At 40.3% G+C, this 25287-nt stretch overlaps 3 protein-coding genes across 3 annotated transcripts in view; all 3 read left to right on the forward strand.

The window, feature by feature from the left end:
* LOC122331320 (transmembrane protein 266-like) overlaps positions 1-25287 on the forward strand; it is a 58350-nt gene that overhangs the window by 27965 nt on the left and 5098 nt on the right. Inside the window, exons 6-12 of the mRNA XM_043228878.1 lie at positions 3359-3513; positions 5989-6062; positions 7538-7594; positions 8186-8324; positions 11660-11775; positions 13845-14022; positions 23022-23084. Of these exons, the coding sequence (XP_043084813.1) occupies positions 3359-3513; positions 5989-6062; positions 7538-7594; positions 8186-8324; positions 11660-11775; positions 13845-14022; positions 23022-23084 (782 nt within the window). The remainder of the gene's footprint in view (positions 1-3358; positions 3514-5988; positions 6063-7537; positions 7595-8185; positions 8325-11659; positions 11776-13844; positions 14023-23021; positions 23085-25287) is intronic.
* LOC122330720 (zinc finger and SCAN domain-containing protein 16-like) lies at positions 15969-16847 on the forward strand. Its single transcript, XM_043227966.1, has 2 exons — positions 15969-16459; positions 16608-16847. The coding sequence occupies exons 1-2, from the start codon at positions 16039-16041 to the stop codon at positions 16652-16654; spliced, it is 468 nt and encodes a 155-aa protein (XP_043083901.1). The 5' UTR covers positions 15969-16038; the 3' UTR covers positions 16655-16847.
* On the forward strand, positions 18058-19166 carry LOC122330719. The gene is made up of 2 exons (XM_043227965.1): positions 18058-18715; positions 19089-19166. The coding sequence occupies exons 1-2, from the start codon at positions 18103-18105 to the stop codon at positions 19154-19156; spliced, it is 681 nt and encodes a 226-aa protein (XP_043083900.1). The 5' UTR covers positions 18058-18102; the 3' UTR covers positions 19157-19166.

Consider the following 25287-nt stretch of genomic DNA (forward strand, 5'->3'; position numbering starts at 1 on the left):
ATCAAATGAATTTTTTTTTAAATATGTGGTCTCTAAACATTCATATTTTTACAATGCAATAGATGCAAGAACAACAAATGTGAGATGGCAAATCAGTATCAGTCTCCACCGGGCTACAGCACTAGAGGGCTCAGGTTTTCTTATATGGAAGGAAGGACAAAAAGTTGATGACTGATCTCAAACACTCTTGCAGCAACATAGCAACTGTAGCAATGCTCTTGCAACCATCCAGAATATCATAGCAGAGCTATGCGACCAGCTATATGCTTTTGATATACTTTAAAAATGGCTACATATAAATGTAAACAACCTAGCAAACAGCTAGTCATGTCCTAAAAACCACAATACCCTAGCCACACCGTAGTAAATATCAACCCCTTAGTGACCACCAATGCACAATACACCTTAGAATCACTTAGCAATGCCTTGCCAACTATCCAGAACTCCTTAGCATCCACTTAGCAAAACACCTTGGCAACCATTCAGCAATGCCATCCAGAACTCCCAAGCAGCCACCTAGCAACACCTTGGCAACCATCCAGAACACTCTAGCAGCAACCTAGCAATGCATTTCCTACTATACAGAACACCCTAGCAGCCACCTATCAACACCTTGGCAAACATACAGAACACCTTAGCAGCCACCTAGCAACACCTTGGCAACCATACTGAACACCATAGCAGCCACATAGCAACACTTTGGCAACCATCTACAACAACCATAGCACTGCTTCTGTAAAATGACTAAATATAAATGTAAAACACCAAACAAACATTTTGTTATGCCTAGAATATGGTAGTAACACTCAAACACACACCAACCCCTAAGCAATTGCTCATTGCACCTTATAAGAGCCAAGCCCTGGAAACCAATGTGAACACCCTAGTAAAAACCCAGAACAACATACACCACCATACAGAACATCCTAACAATGCACAAGTAACCAAAAAATTAAAACTACATTAAAACTGGATAAAAACTGTTATATGATTAAAAACTACTCATCAAGCATGCCTTGGTAGGCCCTCAGAATAACTAGCCGCAATAAAACACATACCAACTTTAGGACACTCTAAATTTGCCTGTCCCTTCCTGAACACTCTAACAACAACCCAGAACAAACTAGCCTTCGTTTAGCAACACCTTGGCAACCATCCAAAACACACTAGCAGCCAGCCATTTATTTGTGAGGTTATTCTTTTGTAAGTCACATCAACTAGAAAACCTTAGAAACTGCTTAGCCTTTGCAGCCACTAACAGCCTCCCAGTTTACCTTAGCAACACCTTAGCAATGGCTTAACAATTTAGCAACTGCATAGACACTTCTGAAGAGGTTGGCAATAAATTATGATGAGTTTGACTAACTAAAAAGGAACTTTTAATCAACAAAATTGTTATTGTACTTAATTACTGTAAACTTGAATGTAGTATGTGTAAAATAGTGAATGCAATGTATGTTTGTGCAAAGGGTCAGACTGCACAATGTGTAATGTCAACATGAGATTTGAATCAAATTATAATGAATTGCAGTAAGTGCTGATCAGAGCTCAGTGTTGTGGAGGCATCAGGGGACTTGGAGTTTGCGATTTTAGGAGGGCGTACAGTTACGGATTGCTAAGGTGGTATTATTAGACACCAGTGCTCAGCCAAGCACACAGATTCCATGTCTGATCTGCCCTTCCTGCTCGAACTGCACAAGGGCGAAGCCCAAAGCGTGCATATATAGTCCATCTGATCAAATGAAGGCACGGCCATGCTGTTAAGCAATCATCTTTTTGGCTGCGTTTGATAAGTGGAGTCTGTACTCTCCAGATGGTGTGTGTGCAAGCGTGTTTGTACGTGTGTTTATGTGTGTCTATGGATGCAGCTCAGAGAGCCACAGGATGAGGTCAGTCTGGCCACACTGATCAGTCTTTCCCATGCTGCCAAGATCAGAATCCGCTCCCAAGAGAAGGAGCCCAGGATGCACAGCACGGGCTTGGAGCTCAGTCTGGAAAATAGTGCGCAAATGCCTGAGTTCCAACACTTCAGCAAGAAAAAAAGAGATAAAAGAGAGCATACTTGGTGCCAGCATGGTGCCAGAATAGTGTGGAATTGTAATGGATTCCTGGATTCCGGTTTTGGCTCTGTAACAGAGAAAACCTGGGCAAAGTTTGGAATGGAATACTAACATACTTCTACAATACTAACATACCTTCATACTGCCTACTGTTTATTTATTTTTTGGCTTTATTTTGATAGGTCAGTAGGCAGTGTTTTTAGCCAGCGAAAATCAGCAGACGCTCTCCTGAAAATGCTCAGCTCTGATTAGTTTTTTCTTAATTATTTTTTTTTATCATATGTGAAATAGTTTGCAGGCAGCATGCAACAAGAAATGCTCTACCTGTTGGTGGCATGGCCATTTTTTGCAGGCTACATATAAACTATTTACATATATACAGCAGAATAATTCCCTTGGAGGTAAATGAGATAGTATTTATGCCTTGTATATTGAACTTCAGGAAAATTAAGTAACCTACATACTGTGCGCAGTATCTGTAATGCATACTGCGCCCCTAGTTGGAGTAGTGTGCTATATCAAATATTCTTTGTTTATTATTAAATGAAAAGAGCACATTGATGTTGTTTTTAATGATAAATTGATGAGTTGATGTCCGAGGTCATGCCCCCAGGTCTGAGATTGGCTCAGTAGGCCCGGTAATGCAGGAGGGAATAAGACCCATCAACTGGCCAATTCAATTAATCTGCTTTTAGAGGAGTGAGAGAAAGAGAGAGGGAGACAGAGATAGTAAGAAAATGTGATTAATCAAAGCAAGTCACACTCACATAAGCCTCCAATGAAAGGTTTACTGCCTGACAAAATTTGAAAAACACAATTAAACTGAAGGCTGTAAGCAATTGCAGCTAATCAAGTAAATTTTGGCCAGCTCCTTTACATAAAAGGAAAGTGAGTGGGACCTGGGTTGATGAGCTCCAAAAATGAAGGCGTCAATAAAGTAGTCCATATGAAGTCATGCAGTAGCTATATGTAAAGAACAAACTGACAGACACTTAAAAACCTATTTCTCATGATAATATTAAATAAATCTCTCATTTCAGTAGTTTAGGGTTGGTTATTGTAGTTATTATTAACATAATTTAAGAACAGTAGAAGTTAACTTGATTGTCAAAGTAGACATAAGCTTGTACAAATAGAAGTATCTAGTTGGAACAATGGTATATAAAGGATGAATTGAGTATTTACTAATGCTTAGCCAATGACTCTTAGTGTGTAGTTATTAAACCTGTCTTGTGTTTTTGGTTTTGCTGTTAAGAAATGCTTTATTTTCTGTTTCTGTGTCTGTGTTTGATCTGCAGGTCTAACTGGCTGAAGCCGTGCTGCGGGAGGAGAGCAGCGCTGTGGCAGGTGTGCTTGCTGAGTGCCGGCTTCAACTGTTTCCTGGTGGCCTGTGTCGTCTTGGTGGTGCTCCTACTGACTGTGGAACTGCTCATTGATACTAAGCTCTTACAATGTGAGTATTCGAAGGGGTTCAGATCCCGTTAGATGAGGATTGTTAGCACACATGCTCTGGTCAGTTGAATACAGTCTAGACTAGACTGGTTTCCAATGTGAGTTTTTGATTCACTAAAGAGGAACGGCTCACAAAAATAAGACTACACTGCTCAAGCTGTATGTTTCTGATTCACCACGCAGAAACAGCTCATTTCTTTCCAGAATCATTCATTTGGGTTTTTGACTGCATTGGTTGAGCCATATTTATATATTTGTCTTTTGTTCTGGAATCAGTTTCAGGATATTTTCAAAAAATATTGATTTCAATCCATTGGTTTTAAATATGAACTGGTTCCCAACCTAAGACATTCAGACTAGCTTGGTTAAGATGTATGTTTTTGATTCCCTAAAATTAAAAGATTCAAAAGAATCATTTGTTTGGGATTTAGACTACATTGATCACACCGAATGTTTTGATTCACTAGAATAAATAAAAAAATTCAGGAATTAGACTACCCTGCTTGAGCTTTATGTCATTTGTTTGCAATTCAAATCAAATCATAGCAGTATTTTCTTTGATTCACTGAAAAAAAAAAAGACTCATTCTGTCATTCTGGAATTAGAAAGTCATTTAAAAAAGCATTTATTCATTCAACTGGGTTCTCATTTCCCTACCTGATAAATCACATGCATTTTATATTTGCATAAAAACACATTTGTCTTAAAAGTCCCATTAATACAGCATACAAATCCTATCACAGCTATATATCTCTGTGGAGATTATTCTCAATAAACACATTGTGAGTGATATTTGCTTAGCAGCTATTTGCCTGGACATGTTCATTTCTAATAAGAGCCTACTGTAAATCTGACCGAAGATCCCCATTCATACTACGGTAGAAAATCACGGCTCAGTGTGCAGATGAGTGCGCACTAAAGAGAGAAATGCGGGAGATGACAAGAGCATAAGTCAGTCTATATCTCTGTCTTTTCTGGCCTTTACAAAGTCCTGATAGACAGATGGAGGGGGGAGAGATGGATAGAAGCAGCGGAGGAGTGCAGGACAGCGACCGGCCGCCGAGATTAATGGAAGGAGGGATTGAGGGAGATGAATGGACTGATGGACAGATCAGTGAACAGAGCAAACTAAGACATATGGGCCGGGAGATTGGCGGCGTGTGGAGAGAGGGAGTGATAACTGAATGCAGTAGATCTCTTGCACCGTAATAGAGCGGATAAATAGACAGATGCAGGAACGCGGATGGGTGGAATATCATATCACAAATGCCTTATGCTTTCAGTTCAGGCGGCTGCCGTAATGAGATTGAGCAGAAACTGTCCTCGGCTTGCGATGTGGCTTCCCTCTTGAAAAGTCTCTGTAATGCTCGATCGAGTATAGCTTAATGCGTTATCTACAGTAAATATACAGCAATTTTGGTGGAAGTTTCTGCGTGTTTTGGTGTGTCTGATTTGTAGACAGTTTAAAAGAGTATAATGATTTCCCTATAGCTGATTTGCAAAGCACGCGGAAATTGTAGTAAAATTAAAAGCTTAGCATTACCTGGGTTCAACGAAAGCCAAAATTAAATGAAGGTTTAGCCTTTTCACATTTTTAATAGGTTCCTGGTTTGATTGTGGATGATTTGCCAGTTATAACATTTTTTATATGGTGTACATGATGTATAAAATCAAGTTCTGCCCTACAAATTGAATTTTGAACACTGTTTATATTTTTATATTAAATTTTACAAAATGAAAATTTACTCATCCTCAAACCATCCTAATACTATGATTCTTTCAGATGAATCCAGTTATGTTTAAAAATGCTTTATAATGTCAGTGAGTGAATTATTTTTCAGTAGTCCAAAAGAAGTTCAACAAAGTGCATCCATCCGTAATAAAAAAAGGGCCTCCGGGAAGTGAATAAAAGCCTCCTGTAACAAATCGATGCATTAAAAAAAAACACAACTGTATTTAAAATGTTATAAACGGTAATCTGTAGCTTCCACTAATTCTCGACTAAAGTAAGTGAACTTTTCTTCCTTTGCAGACGTTGGTTTTCGTGAGACTAGCGTATTCTTACTACATCCTACGTCATCCACTCTTGAACACGGCAGTCAGTGGAAGCTAGAGATTACGGTTCAATAAGTTATAAAAATTGATATTTTTCTTATAAAAGTGCATTTAGTTGCTATAGAATATTTTTTACTACACACTGTATCAAGTGTGTTGTATATAATATTAAGGTATAATAATCTTTACTATAGTATAGTTCAAAAACACCATAGTATATACCATATATCACTATAGCATTTTTTTCATGTGGGCTTTAATGCATCCTTGCCAAACAAAATTAACTTCTTTTGAATTTTTTCCCCAAGACCTTTGAGTTCTGTATATTTTGAGAGGTATTTAGCTCATTACATTTGACTGTATTATAATCAGATTTTTACATGTAAAGAAAAATCTAAACTCTCTGAATTAAGGTCCACAGTTAATAATGCATTCCAGTTCGCCTGTATCATCCACTGGATCAGCCTGGTCATCCTGTCCGTGTTCTTCACTGAGGTGAGTGTTAACGCTTTTCCTCATCTTGTTTTTTTTTTCGCCAGAATAAAAGTAGAAAATTGCGGCTTTTCATTTTCCGCCCATCTTCAGATTCAGAAGAGTCACGTTTTAAATAGGAAAAATATCGAAACTACTGGGTCATTTTCAAACGCGATGCTACCGGTCTAATCGGATTCAATGATCTATGCTAAGCTATGCTAAAAGTGCTATCGCCAGACACTGAGATCGGCTGAATGGATTCAAAAACGCTAAAACTCTACTTATTAACTCTGGGGGAGTTGGAGAACGAGCCTATTTCCGAAAAAAAAGCTTCCTTTAAATACATTCCTTGTTAAACATTTCTCATCGTTCTTCCAAAAAGTTATCCGAGATGTACTTTTTGGAGAAACATCTATTGTTAATGAAAGATAACGATGCTATAAAAGAGCATCGCGTCAGCATTAAAAGTGCGTCTTTAAAGGTCACAGGCCACTAAAACAGCTAAGATGCTGAGTCTGGGACAATCGTGATTTACACAGAGCCACCAGGCTTACTAGAAATAGCCTCTTTTACAACTATCGATATAGTAGGTTTCAAATTAATGGTGCCACGACGGGACGTTTGGAAGTATTTGATGTAAGGTCCCGTCTGAATGTTTATGCTGTAGGGGCGTCTTAATTGAACCCAAGAAAAAGCAGTTTCGCATAGTGCTGTTACTGTACTTTCAAAGTGTGTGTGTGTGTGTGTGTGTGTGTGTGTGTGTGTCCTGACAAGCGCCCGACTTCTATTGATTCCCATTTCTTCAGATCCAGTTGCATTTGTCTCTGGCTCTTTTAAAGCAGCCTTGCATTTATTTCCTTCAACTTGCGTTTAGCTCGTCGATAAAGGCTCAAGAGACGGGAAGGTTTCGCCTTCGTATGTTTCAAAGTGCGGAGCAGGGATATAGGAAGCGATTAAAAAAAATAGACTAGCGCGTGCCACCTGAGTCAGCAGTCACCGAAACAGCGTCTCCTTCGAGTGTTTCGATGAGATCTCGGGCCGCTTGCGAGTTTATGAATACATATTGCAGGTCACTGATAAATTATGAGCCTCGTTCTGAGACGAGATGAAAGGGAAAAAAAATGATTCGGCTTGGAAATGGGTTTCGCGGAGGTTATTTCGACACCAAATGGAGGTGAATTCTGTCGCTGCCACATCTCGATATCACTTAGATTTTGAATTACCTTACATACACATTTTCCCTGTAAGCTCATTATTTACGTTTGCTGTTCGTGGGTCGCCGGAAAAGTAATGTTTGCCTTTTTTTTCACCCAAGGCCTCTCTCTTGCCTTTTACTAAACGCGCTCTGTTGTTTTCTTGTGGAGGTTTTCCCAGAATGCAATGTGCTGAAGCGTCAGATATCTGATCAGTGATTTTTTTTGCTTCCGTTCTCTTTCTTTTTGTTGGTTTTTCCGCTTATATGCTCTCTCTTCCGTGTTTCTCCCTTTCTCTCACAGACTGTCTTTAGGATTGTGGTGCTCGGGATTTGGGATTATATAGAGAACAAAGTTGAGGTAAGCTCCCCGGGGTCCCATTAGTACGGGGGGGAAACGGAGTGAAGAGGCGAGCCCTTGAAACTTAATGAAGGATGAGTCTCTCTCTGGCGCAGTGACACACTCTCAATGTCACATTGCTGCCCGAGCGGGCCAGGATCCATTGCCGACTGCACTGTGATTGGCTGTTTAGGCCACACTCTGTCATTAAATGCTAATTATCGCATTTTTGTCACGTCTACCTGATATGTTTTTAAAGAGCATTTACTGATTATTTTAGGGTAAGGTACGCATATGGAAAAACTAATGTTGTGTAAAACAGAAACATATTTTTCACCCAAAAACGAACATTCTGTCATTGTCACGTTGTATGATGTCATGTTGAGGATACAGTACGTTGTTTACTCTTTAAACGTAAACATGGTTACCATGGTCTTACATGGTCTTACTTTTTGCGAGTAATTAATGACAGAATTTTTATTTTTGGTTGAGTTTGTACATTAGAGCATTCCCAGGTATGTAACAGCCCCACAGTGTTAAACACACTTTTCATGCAAATGCATGTATGTTGAGAGGCATACGACCGTGTGTTGCTGTTGTTGTTTTACTTAGGTGTTTGACGGTGCTGTGATAGTACTCTCTCTGGCCCCAATGGTGGCCTCCACGGTGGCTAACGGCCCCAGCAGCCCCTGGGATGCCATCAGCCTCATCATCACCCTCCGCATCTGGAGAGTCAAGAGAATCATTGACGGTAACACACCTTTCACACACTCTCCTGCGTCTTTCTGACACTATGGAGTCTAAAAAAAAAAAAAAAAAAAAATATATATATATATATATATATATATAGTAATTTTATTAATTTATTTTTATGTAAATATATTTGACCTAATATATATATATATATATATATATATATATATATATATATATATATATATATATATATATATATATATATATATAGTAATTTTATGAATTTATTTAAATTTTTATGTAAATATATTTGACCTAATATATATATATATATATATATATATATATATATATATATATATATATATATATATATATATATATATAGTAATTTTTACATTTATTTTTGATGTAAATATATTTGACCTTTAAACCACTTAAAAGAAAGTGTTAACGTAAAAGCATTAGCTAATTCGTCTGATTAATTTTACTAGCTGTTGTCCCGTCCGGCCCGATGAGGGTGAGTTATGATAGACGTCGCTGCTGCCAGCGCTGGTCTTATTAAAATTCAGATTGATTCAGAGTCTTTTGTCTGCGCTGAGAGGAGCATAATGTCCATAATGTCTCAGCACAGGTTGTGTTAATGCAAGCGTATCCGTGGTCGATGGCTGAGGCAGGTCTCTCTCATTCTCACTGAACATCATCGAGCCGATGACAACAAACAACTGGACCGGAGCTGAGAGCCCAGAGCACCTCACGGAAAACAGCTCTGAGTTTGAGATAAAAGCCACAGCAAATCAAACACAGCAATACAGGCAGTGCTGTTAGCGTAAATGCAACTATTCAAATAAAGCTGGAATAAAATATAATACTAACTTTAACTACCGAAGGACCAGAATTACTAAAACTGAAGGCTATATAAAAATATAGTAAATAAATAATATAAGCATGTAACACTTACTAACATTAAAACTGATCATATAAAAATAAAAGCTTTTTCAAAATATTAATAAAAACTATAGTAGTAGACGAATAATACTAAAATGACGCTGGATGCATGAATCTAAAGTACTGATGCAATATCATGATATCCCAAGAACATTTTTTTAGACTTGGAAATGTCACACATAAATAATCATGAATATGGCGTCAGTATGCATCGCAGCCGATTATAAAAGAGGTCATTTACATGTAGAAACTTTTAAAGGTACAGTACTAAACTACTATTGGTTTTATGCACTTTTTTATCATTTAAAAAATGATGCTTAATATAAATCACCGTCACCGTCTGTGGCTTTTCTATTATATTCTAGATTCATATTGTTTTGTGTCTTGTGTTTTCGTCGACTCTGCGTGTCTGTTTGCATATATATATATATATATATCTCATATTTCCCATATGTGCAAGCTGCGAGAATTGTTTTCATGTGTGTGTTCATACACCTCAAGATTTGAATTTGAGAGAGTGCACAGTCTGCAAAAAAAAAAACCCCGGCTGGATACGGTCGTTACACTTTACACGGCGTTTGATACAACCAGAGAATGCTGGAGTTATATAATCTGAACCCTGAGAAATGAAGGAGAAACGAAAGCTGGTATTTGACACAGACACGCTGACCAATTAACATTCATGAGCTGGAGTCTCCCGCAGAGTCTGGTCCAGTTCGACGCCGCCCTGTGGTTGTACCATGATATACACTCAGCAGGACAGGAACGACCAGGCCCTGCTAAACTCTTGAAAAAAGACACTAGGGCATATTCAGATTTAATGAAGATTAGTTGCTAAGATTTTTTTTATTGGACTAATTCATCTTGTGTTATATCATTTTATTTTATTTTGTGTTTTAATTATTTTTAATTGTATATATAATCTTATAGTAGTTAGCTATTTATTTATTTTCAGTTCCTAAAGATTTTTTTTTCTAAAGAAATTTTAGAAAATCAGTCTAAGACATTTTTAGAGAGATGTGTGCATATTAAATCCCACTCATTTTAATGTGTTTTATTTTATACTTTAATTGTTTAATTATTTTTATTACTTTTATATAATAGTTTATATATATATATATATATATATATATATATATATATATATAGAGAGAGAGAGAGAGAGAGAGAGAGAGAGAGAGATTGTGCACAATAAATTATATTTTTATATATTATATATATTTTATATTTATATTTATAATAATAATTATAATATATAAAAAAATATATATATATATATATATATATATATATATATATATATATATATATATATATATATATATATATCAAATTAATGTAATAATGCTGAACATGAATGTACAGAGAGTGCTGTGTTGAAGTTGAAGGTACTGTGTAACACATTGCAACGCAGCAAAGCATGCTGGGAGTTGTGCCGGCAGATGGTACCAGTGTGAGAAGAGTCTAATTGATACGGAGAGCAAGTGGATGATAAGAGGGTCATGTGGCTACGGCTTTATTAAGAGCCAACAGCAGAGCAGCCTCTGACCCAGTCTGAGAAATAAACCTCACGCGACGCTCGTGTCAGTTCATAGAAAAGAGGAAAGAACTGCCTTCTGCTTAGACGTGGATGAAGGTGATGAGCGCTTGCAGGAAACAGACGTGTGTTCAGTTTCTCAAAGCTGCCCGTCGTGTGTTAAACCTGTTCACATCTGACTGGCTGTTTTACAGGATTTTTACGTCAGCGTATTCTGTGTTCTCAAATAATTGGATAATATTATTTTAATATAAATATTCTATACTGTTAATATTCTTTTCATTTGTGCATAATATAAATATTTTATTGATTTAATTATTTTATTTCATACCTGATAGTATTCAACAAATAATTCAGCCAGATAAAAAATTCTCAATTTATGGGTCATTTTTAGATTTGTATTTTTTTTATTTTATATTGTGACGGTATCATGAGCAATGACGATATCAAAATATTATACCATGGTATATTTATATATACTGCAGCACTGAAAATTAATGTACCCTCGTATTTGGATTGAGTTACTTCTCAGAATACAGTGATGCTTTTTCATATTTGTGATATCTGTGGTATTCAGAGTTACTTTTCACAAAAGAAAATACAGAAATACAAAAAAAAAAAGAGTTTGTTTACCAATGACATTTTCAATTGTAAAACATATTATAGTATTATAGTGTTTCCAAAGAAACTGAAATATTTCAAATTTTCTCTGCATCAAAACATCCTGAGGTTTTCAAATAGAGAACAATTATTTTAATATTTCACTGCAATGTTACTCTTTTTACTTCATATCAAGTAAATGCTGTTCCGATGAGCATGATGAGTTCATTTCAAAAACAAAAAGCTTTGCTCAGGTGTGGATGTGTTCGTTTGAGAGGATGAGCCGCTGTGTTTCTGTTTCGTAGCGTACGTGCTGCAGGTGAAGGTGGAGATGGAGCTGGAGATCCAGCAGTATGAGAAGACCAAAGCTGTGAGGGAGGAGCAGCTGGAGAGACTCACACAGATCTGTCAGGAACAGGCCGTGAGTGATGAACCTTCACCACATCACCCAAAAAACACCAGCTGCGTAAGAACTCACGGGTGCAAGTTGTGCTTTAAAGGAACAGTCCACCCAAAAATAAAAACGCACGCACCCTCGCGTCGTCCGAGATGCGGATGAGTTTGTTTCTTCATCGGAAGAGATTTGGGGAAATGTGACATCGCATGCTCTGCAGTGAATGGGTGCCGTCAGAATGAGAGCCCAAACAGCCGCTGAAAAGATCGCAATGATTTACACAACTCAGGTCCATCAGCGAACGTCTTGTGAAATTAGACGGTGTGTCTTTGTGTCTTTGACAAATTCATCATTAAGAAGTCCCCTATCCTTAATATCGGAAAAGGTGGATCCCGTCTGAATCAGGAGAGAAACACGCACAGATTGAGAATCATTCACAAGCTCAAAACTGCAGTTCTACACCAGTACGTTGTGGATTTTGATGCGAGAAGACGAAAGGAAATGGACATTTTCACTGGAGGATGCGGTGATTTTAATCATGGATTGGTGTTTTGACTGGTTTGCTCTTATGGAAACAAATTAATTTCTTACAAACTTCACAAGAAATGGTGTTACGCAGAAATGACGGACCGGCGTAGTGTGGATTATCGCATCGTTATTATCAGCTGTTTGGGCTCTCATTCTGACGGCACCCATTCACTGCAGAGCATCTGTTGATAAGCAAATGCTGCAATGATGCATTTCTCCAAAGAAACAAACTCATCTACATCTTGGATCACCCGAGGGGAAATGTTCAGCCAATTATCATTTTGGGGCCAACTATTTTGTTTACGTCTCGATTCATTATTTTGTCTTCTCTCCAAACGTTTTTTTTTTTTTTTTTTCTCCACAATTCCTTCACGTTGCTCTGTGCATTTCTCCAGCAGAGGGCAGCACTCAATCAAACTTCACCTCATCTGCTTAGTAACACAATGCCTGCAATCCCTATAAATGTTTACGTATTTATTTATTTTTTATAGATCAGACTGCATTACATTTTATTACAATGTTACCACTTTATAGTCAACCCGAAAAAGTGATTGTAAACATTTTTTTCCCCCCGTCTGGTCAGAACATGCCATTCGTTATCCTCGTCTCAACGGCACAGTTCGTCCTGAACATCCCTCGTATTTTTAACCGCACCGAGCTCATGCTTCGTTTCTGATCGGGTCTCTGAGGATGATGCAAGCTCAGCGTTTCAAGACGCAATCCAAGCCGCGTATTACATAAAACAGTCACGTGACCTCGTCCCAGACGGTCCTGGGCCCACCAGACAGATAACACAGACAGGGATCAATGCACACCACCCAAATACACAATGCACCCTGGATGTGTTTCTGTTGTTCTTCTCCTTGGGAAGGAGACAGATAAGGCTGTGATAGAAATGTCTGTTGGGAACCGATCTGATATCAGCCCGAGAACAGTAGAGCTCATTGATTATGACATTGATTCAACAAATAAAGCATACAGGTTAGAGTTACAATGTTGCAAGGAGATCCGTTGCCGTGTGTTTATGATGTAAAATTATAGATAATGATTTGTAATACTGCCAGTAATATGTTCGATACGTGAAACGGCTGTAAAAATGATAGAGTAATATTTATAATTATAATTTATCATTTAAGCGCAATAATCTTTTTTTCCGAAATGGCTACTTCTATTATAAAAAATGCATTCATTTTAATATAAAATGAAAATTGCATTCAGTTAAGTTTAAAAAAATATATATATCTGGAGTTCTTAATCTAATTTAAACAAAAAAAAAAGAAAATAAAACATTAGAAATTAGTCATTTGATTTTAGTTATATATATATATATATATATATATATATATATATATATATATATATATATATATACACACACATACATATATAACTATAATACAAGTTGAGCATTAATTTAATAATTTTTCATGTAAATTTGGACATTGAGTTTCATGACAAAACAAAAATGACAAAATATATATATATATATACACACATATATACATATACACACATATATTCATGAGCTGCTTCAGATGAGTCAGTGTCTGTGGTCTTGTCTTCTGTAGTTTGAGATCAGACAGCTGAGGGCTCACCTGGCGCAGCAGGACTTGGATCTGGCCGCTGAGCGCGAGGCCGCTATGCAGATCCATCATGTGTGGGGCAAACAGAGCAGCAGCTTCCAGGAAATAGACGGCCTGGGACCCGCTGGATCTGACAACACCAGAGAGCCCAGACCACCTCCAGGTACCTTAATGAGAGTTCAGAACTAGCCCAGAACCCCAAGGGAAACGAGGAAGAGATGATGAGTGATGAAGCACATTTATCCACACAAGGCAATGTGTGAAGATGATTTCTACTGCAGTATTATAGTACACTTTCTACACATCAGAAGGTTCAAATTCAGCAAGAATGCATTCAATTGCAACAGTGCAGACATCTTAACTGTCACATTCGGTCTGTTTCTATTAGTTCTTTTGAAGTAATCAGAAAACAGTGTGTGGATGCGTTCAGCACAAAGAATTGGGTTCAACATTAACTATAAAAATAAATGTTTTCTTGAGCAGAAAATCATTATTTAAAATGATTTCTGAAGGATCTTGTAAAATTGAAGACTGGAGTGATGATGCTGAAAATTCAGATTTAACATAAGAAATAAATTGCCTTATAAAATGTATTCAAACAGTTACTTTAAATTGTACTAATATTCCTATAACATAGTTTTTGCTGTATTTCTAGACAATTTAGACTTTATTTAAAATAGACTTTTAAATAATACTGTGATGGCCTATGTGGTGGCCACACACATCAGTGACCAGTAATTGTTACATGCACACACATCCACAAACAATTTATATATTTAATTTCATTTGAGTTAAAAAGATTATTATTTGAGCTTATTTAGCATTAAATATCTTGATTTAAAATAAGACCCACACACATTTGGATTCAATGGTTTTATTTAAACACTTTACTTGCAGCTAGTTGGGTGCACACAATCTAGTTGCTGTATTGTTTGTTAATTTTGTTTTCCTTTGAGTTTAAGTTACCGTGTTGTGGAGGATGGTGGAGATTCTTTGTTTCTGCGCTGGCTGACTGCTTTAAAGACGGCGGGCCGCCATGTTGACAACTTTAAAGGCCACGGCCTGTTCCACTCCTCAGATGGCTGGGAGGGAGATCCAAGATAATTTCATTTGAATTAATTAATTTTTAGATGTTTATGTCCTCCGTCCTGTATTGGGCCTGGCTTTATTGAAGATTTATGATAAGGCTTTAAGCTCGGAAATTTGTCTAGTTTATGGTGGGGTTTGTAGAGTGTTTCTTTGTTTTGTGTCTCCTATGTCGTTAAATGTGGACTAGTCCTTTTGTATAAATGTGGTTGTGTTGGTTAGTTTGGGAGGTCGGTTTGTTTTACACGGTTGATTTATTTGAGCTTGTTTTGTTTTGTTTTTTGTTTTGTTTGTATTGTTTAGGCCTAATAATCTAATTATTTGTTTGTTTGATTTTCCTTTGTAAGATTTTGTTTCATTAAAGAAAATATATATTTTTGAACATATGGTTTGGTGCCCTTACTGCTAAATTGCTCGGTCCCTCACAAGTGGTGTCAGAAGTGGGATTCTGGCAGTAAGGGCACAATTTTTTTTTTTTTTTTTTTTTTTCTCCCTGAGCCATGCATCGGGGAGGGCGGAAAGGAGCCCAAAAGGCCTTGCCAGTAGGCCCGTCTGAAGAGGAGGTACAAGAGCTGGGGGATGAGGAAACCCAGGAAGGAAGTGATGTGGTTATGGGGCCTGAAGGTAGTGAACCAACTTTGGCGGAGTTGGTGGGCCTGTTTCGAGCTCATATGGCAAAGATGGATGCCCAGGAAGTGCAAAGGAATGCAGAGTTTACACAGCAGGAACGTCGTTTTAGAGCCCTCCAACACCAGTTTGGGCTGTTGCAGTTGGAGGTACAGGCCCGCACTACCCCTGTTCCTAATTCGTTGGTGACATCACCTACTGGTCTGGTTCACCCAGATGATGGTGCAGGCCCAAGCCGGCCATTGTCTCAGTCTAGTGCTCATCGAGGAGAGAGGGCTGATGTTCGGGATACAGGTCAGTTCACTTTTAAAGAGCCTAAGCTAGAAAAGTTAACGGACTGTGATGACATTGAACATTTTTTAACTACTTTTGAGAGGATTGCAGCAGTTTGCGGTGGCCCCAAGAGGAGTGGGTCTTCCATCTGATTCCCCTGTTAACGGGTAAGGCCCGGGCTGCATACGTTCACATGGATGTTAATGACTCCCTTAATTATGATGAACTTAAAATTGCTATATTGAGAAAATATGATATCAACCGAGAAACTTACAGACAACAGTTTCGTTCACTTGACGTTGAACCGAGTGAGAGCCCTAAAGAACTGTATGTGAGGTTAAAAGAACTCTATGGGAAATGGATGCAGCCAAAAAGTAAGTCCGTTGAAGAAGTTGGAGAGGTGATTATTATGGAACAATATCTAAGAATGCTTTCTCCTGAGCTCCAGGTTTGGGTGCGAGAACATGATCCACAGACCGCTTCACAGGCTGCTACACTGGCTGATGTGTTTGTGGCAGCACGTAGAGGGAGTCAGCCCTGGTGTTGGAAGTCAAGCCGGGATGATAGGAAATCAACTTTTTCCCGGCCGGTGATTCGGAATATCCCCAATGCTGGTAAGCCTCGAGGAGGGCCTACTTTTGTCACTGCTCCTAGGAGTTCTAGAAAAGTGCCAATATGCTACTTGTGTGGTCAGGAGGGACACACTAAACCCATGTGCCCTAATAATGCAGTTAAAGTTACTCACCTGTGTTACGTGCCCAGGCACCGTGTATGCTCCCCAGCAGAAACGGAAAGGCTCCCCTCAATGACCACCGTGGAGGTGAATGGAAGGGAAGTGGCTGCCCTGGTGGATACAGGAAGTGATCAGACTCTAGTCCATCTGAAGTGCATTTCCCCAGCTCTCCTCCGCTACAATGAGAGGAAGGCTATTCGCTGTGTACATGGTGACGAGAAGCAGCTACCCACGGCGGAGGTTTATCTGAAGGTGAAGGGACAGACTTACCTTTTTGGAGGTGGGGGTAGCTGACAACTTGCCCTTCCTGTAGTGTTAGGGCATGATCTACCAGTACTGTGGGACCTGTTGCAGCCAGCATCTACCTGTAACATGGTGGTTACTCGATCACAAGCAAACACGAGGGAAGAGAGGGAGGAGCTGCTGGGTGCTTTACCATTCTTTGATGAGGATATGGAAATCTGTGGCTCTGTCAAACCTAGGAAGTCCCGACGGCTGAAGAGGTTGGAGAAAATTAAACATAATGCTTCTATATTACCTGTTGAAACCTTGTCCAACTTTTCTCCAGATTTCAAGCTGCCTGCCAATATTGCTCAGCTACAGCAAGAGGACTCCGGTCTTGGCCCTTATTTTGAACGAGTGAAGCAGGGGGAGGGAGAGTCTGTGGATGTCAGTGTCCAGGAAAGATACTGTATGAATCAAGGATTATTATACCGTCAGCTGGGGCAAATGACACAACTGGTGGTACCACAGTGTGTCCGGGAAGTGATTCTTACTCTGGGTCATTCGATTCCCTGGGCTGGCCACCTGGGAAAACACAAAACTCTCGCCCGGATCAGGAAGCACTTTTATTGGCCTGGTTTAAACTCTGACGTAACCCAGTACTGTAATACCTGCCCAGATTGTCAAAAGGTCTCCTCTCGTCGCCCCGGACGAGCCCCTCTCCAGCCCCTTCCTCTCATAGGCACCCCATTTGAAAGACTGGGAATGGATGTTGTTGGCCCTGTCGAGAAAAGCCGGTCAGGTAACCGCTTTATGCTTGTGGTAACAGATTACGCGACCAGATATCCTGAAGTGTTTCCTTTAAAGTCTATCAAGGCAAAGTATGTAGCAACGTGTCTCATACAGCTGTTTTCCAGAGTTGGGTTCCCAAGGGAAATTCTAACGGACCAGGGAACCAATTTCATGTCAACCCTTCTAAAACAAGTCTACCAGTTGCTTGGCATTAAGAGCTTGAGAACCACTTCCTTCCATCCGCAGACCCGATGGGCTCACTGAAAGATTTAACCAAACCTTGAAGCAAATGCTACATGCAAGTTTGTGTGCAACTCTGGCTCAGATTGGGATCAATGGCTGCCGTATCTTTGTTTGCCTACAGGAAGTGCCACAGTCCTCCACTGGTTACTCTCCATTTGAGTTGCTGTATGGGCATGATGTAAGAGGCCCCCTTTCTTTACTGCGAGAAGTGTGGGAGGAAACTCCCAGAGAGGTGAACCAACAAATGTGGTGTCTTATGTTCTGCAAATGAGGGAACGTTTGCAAAGGATGTCTGCACTGGCGCAATCTCATTTGGCAGAGGCTCAAACACGCCAAAAGATGTGGTATGATAAGTCCTCCCGTGAGCGACAGTTTGAACCCGGTCAGAAGGTACTGGTGATGCTACCAAGTCAGGAAAGTAAGCTGTTAGCAAAATGGCAAGGTCCTTATGAAGTCAGAAGGAAACTGGGTCCCACTACCTATGAGGTGGCCCTGACTGACCAAGGTCACTCTACACGAGTCCTGCATGTAAACCTGTTGAAGCGATGGTTCTCTCGTCCTGATAAGTCCACTCAAAGCTTGATGATTAAGCAAGTAAAGGAAGAGGAGGACTCTGATCAGTATTTGCCCCAATCGGCTTCAGGAGATGTGGATCTGAGTCACCTGTCCCCACAGCAACGGCAGGAGGTGAGAGACCTTTGTGTACCAGAAGTATTTTCAGAATATCCAGGGTTTACTACTTTAATTGAACATAATATTGTATTGAAACCCAATGCGGTGGTACGAAGAATGAGTTACAGGGTTCCAGAACGTCTTCAACAGGCGCTGAAAGAGGAAGTGGATCTGATGCTGAGGCTGGGAATCATAGAGCCATCTACAAGTGAGTGGTGTCACCCAGTGGTCCTTGTTCCCAAAAAGGATGGGACCATAAGATTCTGCATAGACTTTCGTTACCTAAACTCTGTGACCAAATTTGACGCTTACCCCACTCCATGGATCAGTGATCTTACTGACCGACTGGGCACTTCAAAATTTCTAACCACTATTGATCTTTCCAAGGGGTATTGGCAGATCCCTTTGACTCCACAATCTCGAGAACTGACTGCTTTTAAAACTCCTTACGGCCTATTCCATTTTAAGGTCCTGGCATTTGGGCTGCATGGGGCACCAGCTAGCTTCCAAAGACTTATGGATCAGGTACTGAGAGGCTTATCATTTACAGCTGCTTATCTCGATGATATTGTGATTTACAGTGACTCCTGGGAGCAACATCTGGGGCATATCCGTGAAGTGTTGCAACGTCTTCAGGAGGCAGGGCTGACCGTTAATCCCGAAAGTGTACCTTTGCTAAGGCTGAAACCGAGTACCTGGGGTTTGTCGTTGGGAAGGGGGTGATTAGACCCCAAGTGGAGAAGGTATGGGCGATTGAACAGTGTCCACAGCCACAAACTCGCAAGGAGTTGAGATCTTTTCTAGGCATGGCTGGCTTTTATCACCGATTCATTCCCAACTTTTCCAGCAGGGCAGCAGTACTGACCGACATGGTGGGCTCAAGGAGTCCCAATCAGCTCAGGTGGACAGCCAAACAAATGCAGCTTTTCAGGATATCAGAATGGCCTTGAGTAAAGACGCTGTGTTACATAACCCTGATTTCCATCAACCTTTTGTTTTGCAAACAGATGCTTCTGATCGAGGCCTTGGAGCTGTGTTGTTGCAGGGTTGCCCGATGCTCGACGCCCCATTGCTTTCCTTAGTCGTAAACTCTTCCCTAGGGAAGTCCGCTATTCTATAGTAGAAAAGGAATGTTTGGCCGTGAAGTGGGCTTTGGACTCTTTGAAGTACTATCTTTTGGGTAGAGAGTTTGTACTGGAGACGGATCATAAAGCTCTACAGTGGCTCCAGAGGATGAAAGACACTAATAGCCGTATCACTCGCTGGTACCTTGCCATGCAACCCTTCAGATTCTCCATTGGACATGTCCCTGGCAAAGAAAATTTGACTGCAGACTATCTTTCCCGGTGTGCCAGTGACATCCCGCAGGAGGAGGGAGTATGTGATGGCCTATGTGGTGGCCACACACATCAGTGACCAGTAATTGTTACATGCACACACATCCACAAACAATTTATATATTTAATTTCATTTGAGTTAAAAAGATTATTATTTGAGCTTATTTAGCATTAAATATCTTGATTAAAATAAGACCCACACACATTTGGATTCAATGGTTTTATTTAAACACTTTACTTGCAGCTAGTTGGGTGCACACAATCTAGTTGCTGTATTGTTTGTTAATTTTTGTTTTCCTTTGAGTTTAAGTTACCGTGTTGTGGAGGAGGATGGTGGAGATTCTTTGTTTCTGCGCTGGCTGACTGCTTTAAAGACGGCGGGCCGCCATGTTGACAACTTTAAAGGCCACGGGCCTGTTCCACTCCTCAGATGGCTGGGAGGGAGATCCAAGATAATTTCATTTGAATTAATTAATTTTTAGATGTTTATGTCCTCCGTCCTGTATTGGGCCTGGCTTTATTGAAGATTTATGATAAGGCTTTAAGCTCGGAAATTTGTCTAGTTTATGGTGGGGTTTGTAGAGTGTTTCTTTGTTTTGTGTCTCCTATGTCGTTAAATGTGGACTAGTCCTTTTGTATAAATGTGGTTGTGTTGGTTAGTTTGGGAGGTCGGTTTGTTTTACACGGTTGATTTATTTGAGCTTGTTTTGTTTTGTTTTTTGTTTTGTTTGTATTGTTTAGGCCTAATAATCTAATTATTTGTTTGTTTGATTTTCCTTTGTAAGATTTTGTTTCATTAAAGAAAATATATATTTTTGAACATATGGTTTGGTGCCCTTACTGCTAAATTGCTCGGTCCTCACAAATACCAACCATATATGTGTGTGTTTCTAATATTGTTTCCTATTTTTATATAATTCAATATATACATTACTTCTGTGATTCGATGCAGAATTTGGTGGCATTAATAATTTTCTTGATCTAAAATGATGAAATTCTTGCTTATGTTCAGTTATTTCACTTTAATAAAAACAACTCATTACCATTTAGGTGAAATTACTGAACCTAATTATTATAAATATTATTTAAAAAAATAGAACCAGTTCCATACCAGTAAATTCTTGTAAATTGTAAAAAAAAAAGAAAAAATTGCATTATTTTAATTGAATTATTGCAGTTTTAGCTTGTTTAATGAATACATATGATACACTGTAAATCTGGCCAAATTTTAATTTTTTTTCGGAGGTACCTGCTTCTCCTTAAATCAGCCCCGTATCTGAACACAGACAACAACATCCCTTCAGTACAAGCAGGACAGATCGTATGATATCCCATTATAACAGACCGCTATAATGTTCCCCACATCATGTCAAGTCACATTGGGATCTGTCTGGCAGGAGCACACACACACACACACACACACGCACACACAGGCTGCTCTGTGGATTGGGTCTTGTTCCTCCTCAAAGAGTATTCAGCTATGGCACAAACATCTGTTCCTTTAACCTGAAAACCCCCCACAATGGTCCTCATGCGAGCCACACTTTATCCCCCAGAGAACTGTGGGAAATGTGGGCACCAGGAGCCAGCCCGTGGCTTTTTCCACTAAACGACGCACGGACAGAAACGCTGTCAAAGCGCAGGCCGACCCCCGGAGACAGAAGAGCGGAGGAGAGGAGACAGAGTGACGGTTGCCCGAGGGCTCGTATCTTAGCGGCCATATTTTAGATCTGGCGCCTCAAAGACACATAGAACACAGGAGTTGGATTCGGTTAAGCACCAACAGACAAAGGCGCAGAATATATAAGAGCTGCTGAGTGGTCTCATTTTTTATAGAGCCGCTTTTTGAAGTCGAGGCCGCTACCTGACAAGAGTTCAGGTCTCTTTTATCTCCGCTGAGAATTTACTGTGACCGCAAAGAGATACTGCGTGACACCATCGTGTTGAAGTCTGCTTAGTTTCACCAACCCGATTCCTGAAATACTGGATGGAAACGGCAAAAATAAAGAGATCATAAAATGATTACGTTTTGACAGCGTAAAATTCAAAGCCCAGCAGAAACAGAGCTGTTTCGTTTCAAAAATAAATGTGACTTTTTGTGACGTTCAGAAGAAGAAAAACCGGCAGCGAGGTCGGAAAAATAAACTCAGCTGAAGTAATTTTTATGAAAACATTTTGATTCCCACTTAAATTCATCTTGTTTTAAGGACGTTTGGCTTTTTACCAGAAAACAAGGCAAAAATTGCAAAACTTGCTCATATGTATTCTAGTTATCACCTATTATGTAAACAAAACTTTTATTTTTTGAAGCGATCCATCGCGGTTAATCATTTGACAGCACTTTAATAATTAATAAGTTAATTTGTACTATATTGAAGTGTAATCAGTGTTATTTTAGTCCAATTAAGTTACTATTATTATTTTTTATTAATATTTTAAATCAGTTTTTATTTGAATATTTTAGTAATTTTGGTGTGCTCAACATTATTAGTTATATATATATATATATATATATACATTATTTCATTTTAATTATCAAGTAAAACTAAATTAATATGAACAATACTGATCATCTTTGTGTGGCTCATAACATTCACAACGTCACCTTAATCAATAACAGCGATGGTATTTTACCAAACGAAATGCTTACAATTGCAAATTTATTTTTGGAGAAATGTAGTTTCTCCCTCTTTTCTCTCTTTCTCTGGTCGTCTTCATCCTCATGTGTTATTTATATTCGGCTGTGATTGTCTTCCTCGTGTTTTAGTCGGCTGGCCATCTCCTCCCAAGCCTCTGTTTGATGAATATTTCAAAGAGTAAAAATGAATTTAAAAAGGCGCTGTGAGTTGGGTCTCGTCTCCAGAGATGTGCGGATGGCACTTAAGAGTGCAGTGGACTCTTCCCTCTCTGCCAGGCAGATCAAAAGACCTTCTACCCAGCCGATGACCTCTACGTCTACAGCCACTTTTTGGGTCAGGAGGCCAAGCAGCAGACGAGGGTGGCCAAAGTTAATGCACTGCTTACACTGTAGCATGCTTCACTACACACTGATTCATAAACGTCCGGCCACTATAAAGCAGCGAAATGAGAAAACCTTTTATATTTCAAATGTGTTTTGTTTTTGATTTAGGGTCGTTAAATTGTTGTGATTGGCATTCATTTGTTTTGTTTTTTCAGAGAGCGTCGTTCAGGATGATATGAATAACTACATCAGTCAGTATTACAGTGAGCCAAGTAGCGGTAAGTGTTATTTATTTATTTAGGTTAATCTATGCTTATAATTATCTCATATTTATTGCCAAATGCATCCTTTAGGCGCATTGCAAACGATTGCTTACATTTATTGGATACATACATCTGAAATATTACTTGGCTGAGGTTTTTCATCGCTTGATGCCAAATATTTAGATGGCAAGGTGGACTATGGGTCAGTATATAAACAGTATATGTAATATGATATAGTGAAGTGTGCAAGTATATCATTTAACAAAATAGTCAATAATGTCAAAAATTAATTTAGGTTATTTGAATCCAAAATAAAAGTTTTTTTTTTTACATAATACAAAAGTGTGTACTGTATATGTAAAAACACATATATAGCGTATATATTTTGAAAATGTTTACATGTATTTACATGCCTATATTTATATTATTTGTACTGTATAAAAATATTTTTTCCTGAGATATATGCATACACGTGTATTTATCTATATATACATATACATATATATACATATATATATATATACATATACATATATATATACACACACACATATATACATATATATATATATATATATATATATACACACACACATATATACATATATATATATATATATATTGTGACGGGAGGAGCCAACGACAGACACAGTGGGCGTGGCGTCAGGCCTCGAGAGGCTTTTTATTATTAACAAAATAATAATAATCCAAAATAATGAAGTGTCCAGGGAAAAGTGTCCAAATAAAAGGGGATCTGGTGTCCTCGTCGTGCTCGGGTAACGTGCAGGTTTAGGCCGTGTTCAGGGGAAGGGTCCAGGTAAGGGGCGGAGTCCGCGGTCGCCACGCGCTCCTTTTTCTGGCCGAGGCTCGGGCGGCGGCTTCTTCCGCGGCGTCTCCGTCGTTCGTTGCTCGGCAGAGAGTGGGATGAGCTGTGTGCTCACAGCCTGGACTACGGGGGTCCCACGACGCACTTCTCGGACGGCGGGGTGAGGTCCATCGCGCACCCTTCCTGGACCCACGAGGACACCAGCGTGCATGCACGGGGAAGAGACCGGTCTCCCGAGAGAGCGCGTTCGGTATTTAACGGCGGCGGTAACGCGAGGCTAACTCACTTCAGGTGTGCCTCGTCACACGCCGCCAGACCTGAACAATACCACGCCCCTCCTCTCGAACACACCCACTCCCGTCGGGAGCCTGGTGAAGGGCGGCGAATAAAGGACGGGGTGATGGTGACGATAAAGAGGAGGGGCAGCCGACTCGTCACATTCCCCTCCCCAAGCGTCAACCCCGTCAGGCGTCGCCGCCCACGCAGGAGTGCTACCTTCCTCAACCAGGCTCCAGCGGTCGGAGTGGGCGGGCAGGATTCCTCTCCGGGCAACTCCCTCTCGCACCGGGACAGAGAAACCGGGAATTAGTCGGAATGCTCAACCAGCCACCGGGTAAATGACAGTAAACGCAGGCGTCACTTACCCTTCCTGGTGGCTGGGAGCGAGTCTCCGTTGTTCCTCCGTCCCGGCATGGATACCAGCGAGAGGGGATGATGTCATCAGGCGTTGCCCAACTGTGCCGTCTAAGCTCCGCCTTGCCCGCATTCTCCACCACTGTGACGGGAGGAGCCAGCGACAGACACAGTGGGCGTGGCGTCAGGCCTCGGAGAGGCTTTTATTATTAACAAAATAATAATAATCCAAAATAATGAAGTGTCCAGGGAAAAGTGTCCAAATAAAAGGGGATCTGGTGTCCTCGTGCGTGCTCGGGTAACGTGCAGGTTTAGGCCGTGTTCCAGGGGAAGGGTCCAGGTAAGGGGCGGAGTCCGGCGGTCGCGCGCGCTCCCCTTTTTCTGGCCCGGGGCTCGGCGCGCGGCTTCTTCCACGCGGCGTCTCCGTCGTTTCGTTGCTCGGCGGCAGAGTGGGATGAGCTGTGTGCTCACAGCCTGGACTCTGAGGTCCCACGACGCACTTCTCGGACGGCGGGGTGAGGTCCATCGCGCACCCTTCCTGGACCCACGAGGACCCAGCGTGCATGCACGGGAAGAGACCGGTCTCCCGAGGAGAGGCGCGTTCGGTATTTAACGGCGGCGGTAACGAGGCTAACTCACTTCAGGTGTGCCTCGTCACACGCGCCGCCAGACCTGAACAATACCACGCCCCTCCTCTCGAACACACCCACTCCCGTGGGAGCCTGGTGAAGGGCGCGAATAAAGGGCGGGGTGATGGTG

The sequence above is a fragment of the Puntigrus tetrazona genome, chromosome 25, assembly GCF_018831695.1.
Source record: "Puntigrus tetrazona isolate hp1 chromosome 25, ASM1883169v1, whole genome shotgun sequence".
Taxonomy (NCBI): Eukaryota; Metazoa; Chordata; class Actinopteri; order Cypriniformes; family Cyprinidae; genus Puntigrus; species Puntigrus tetrazona.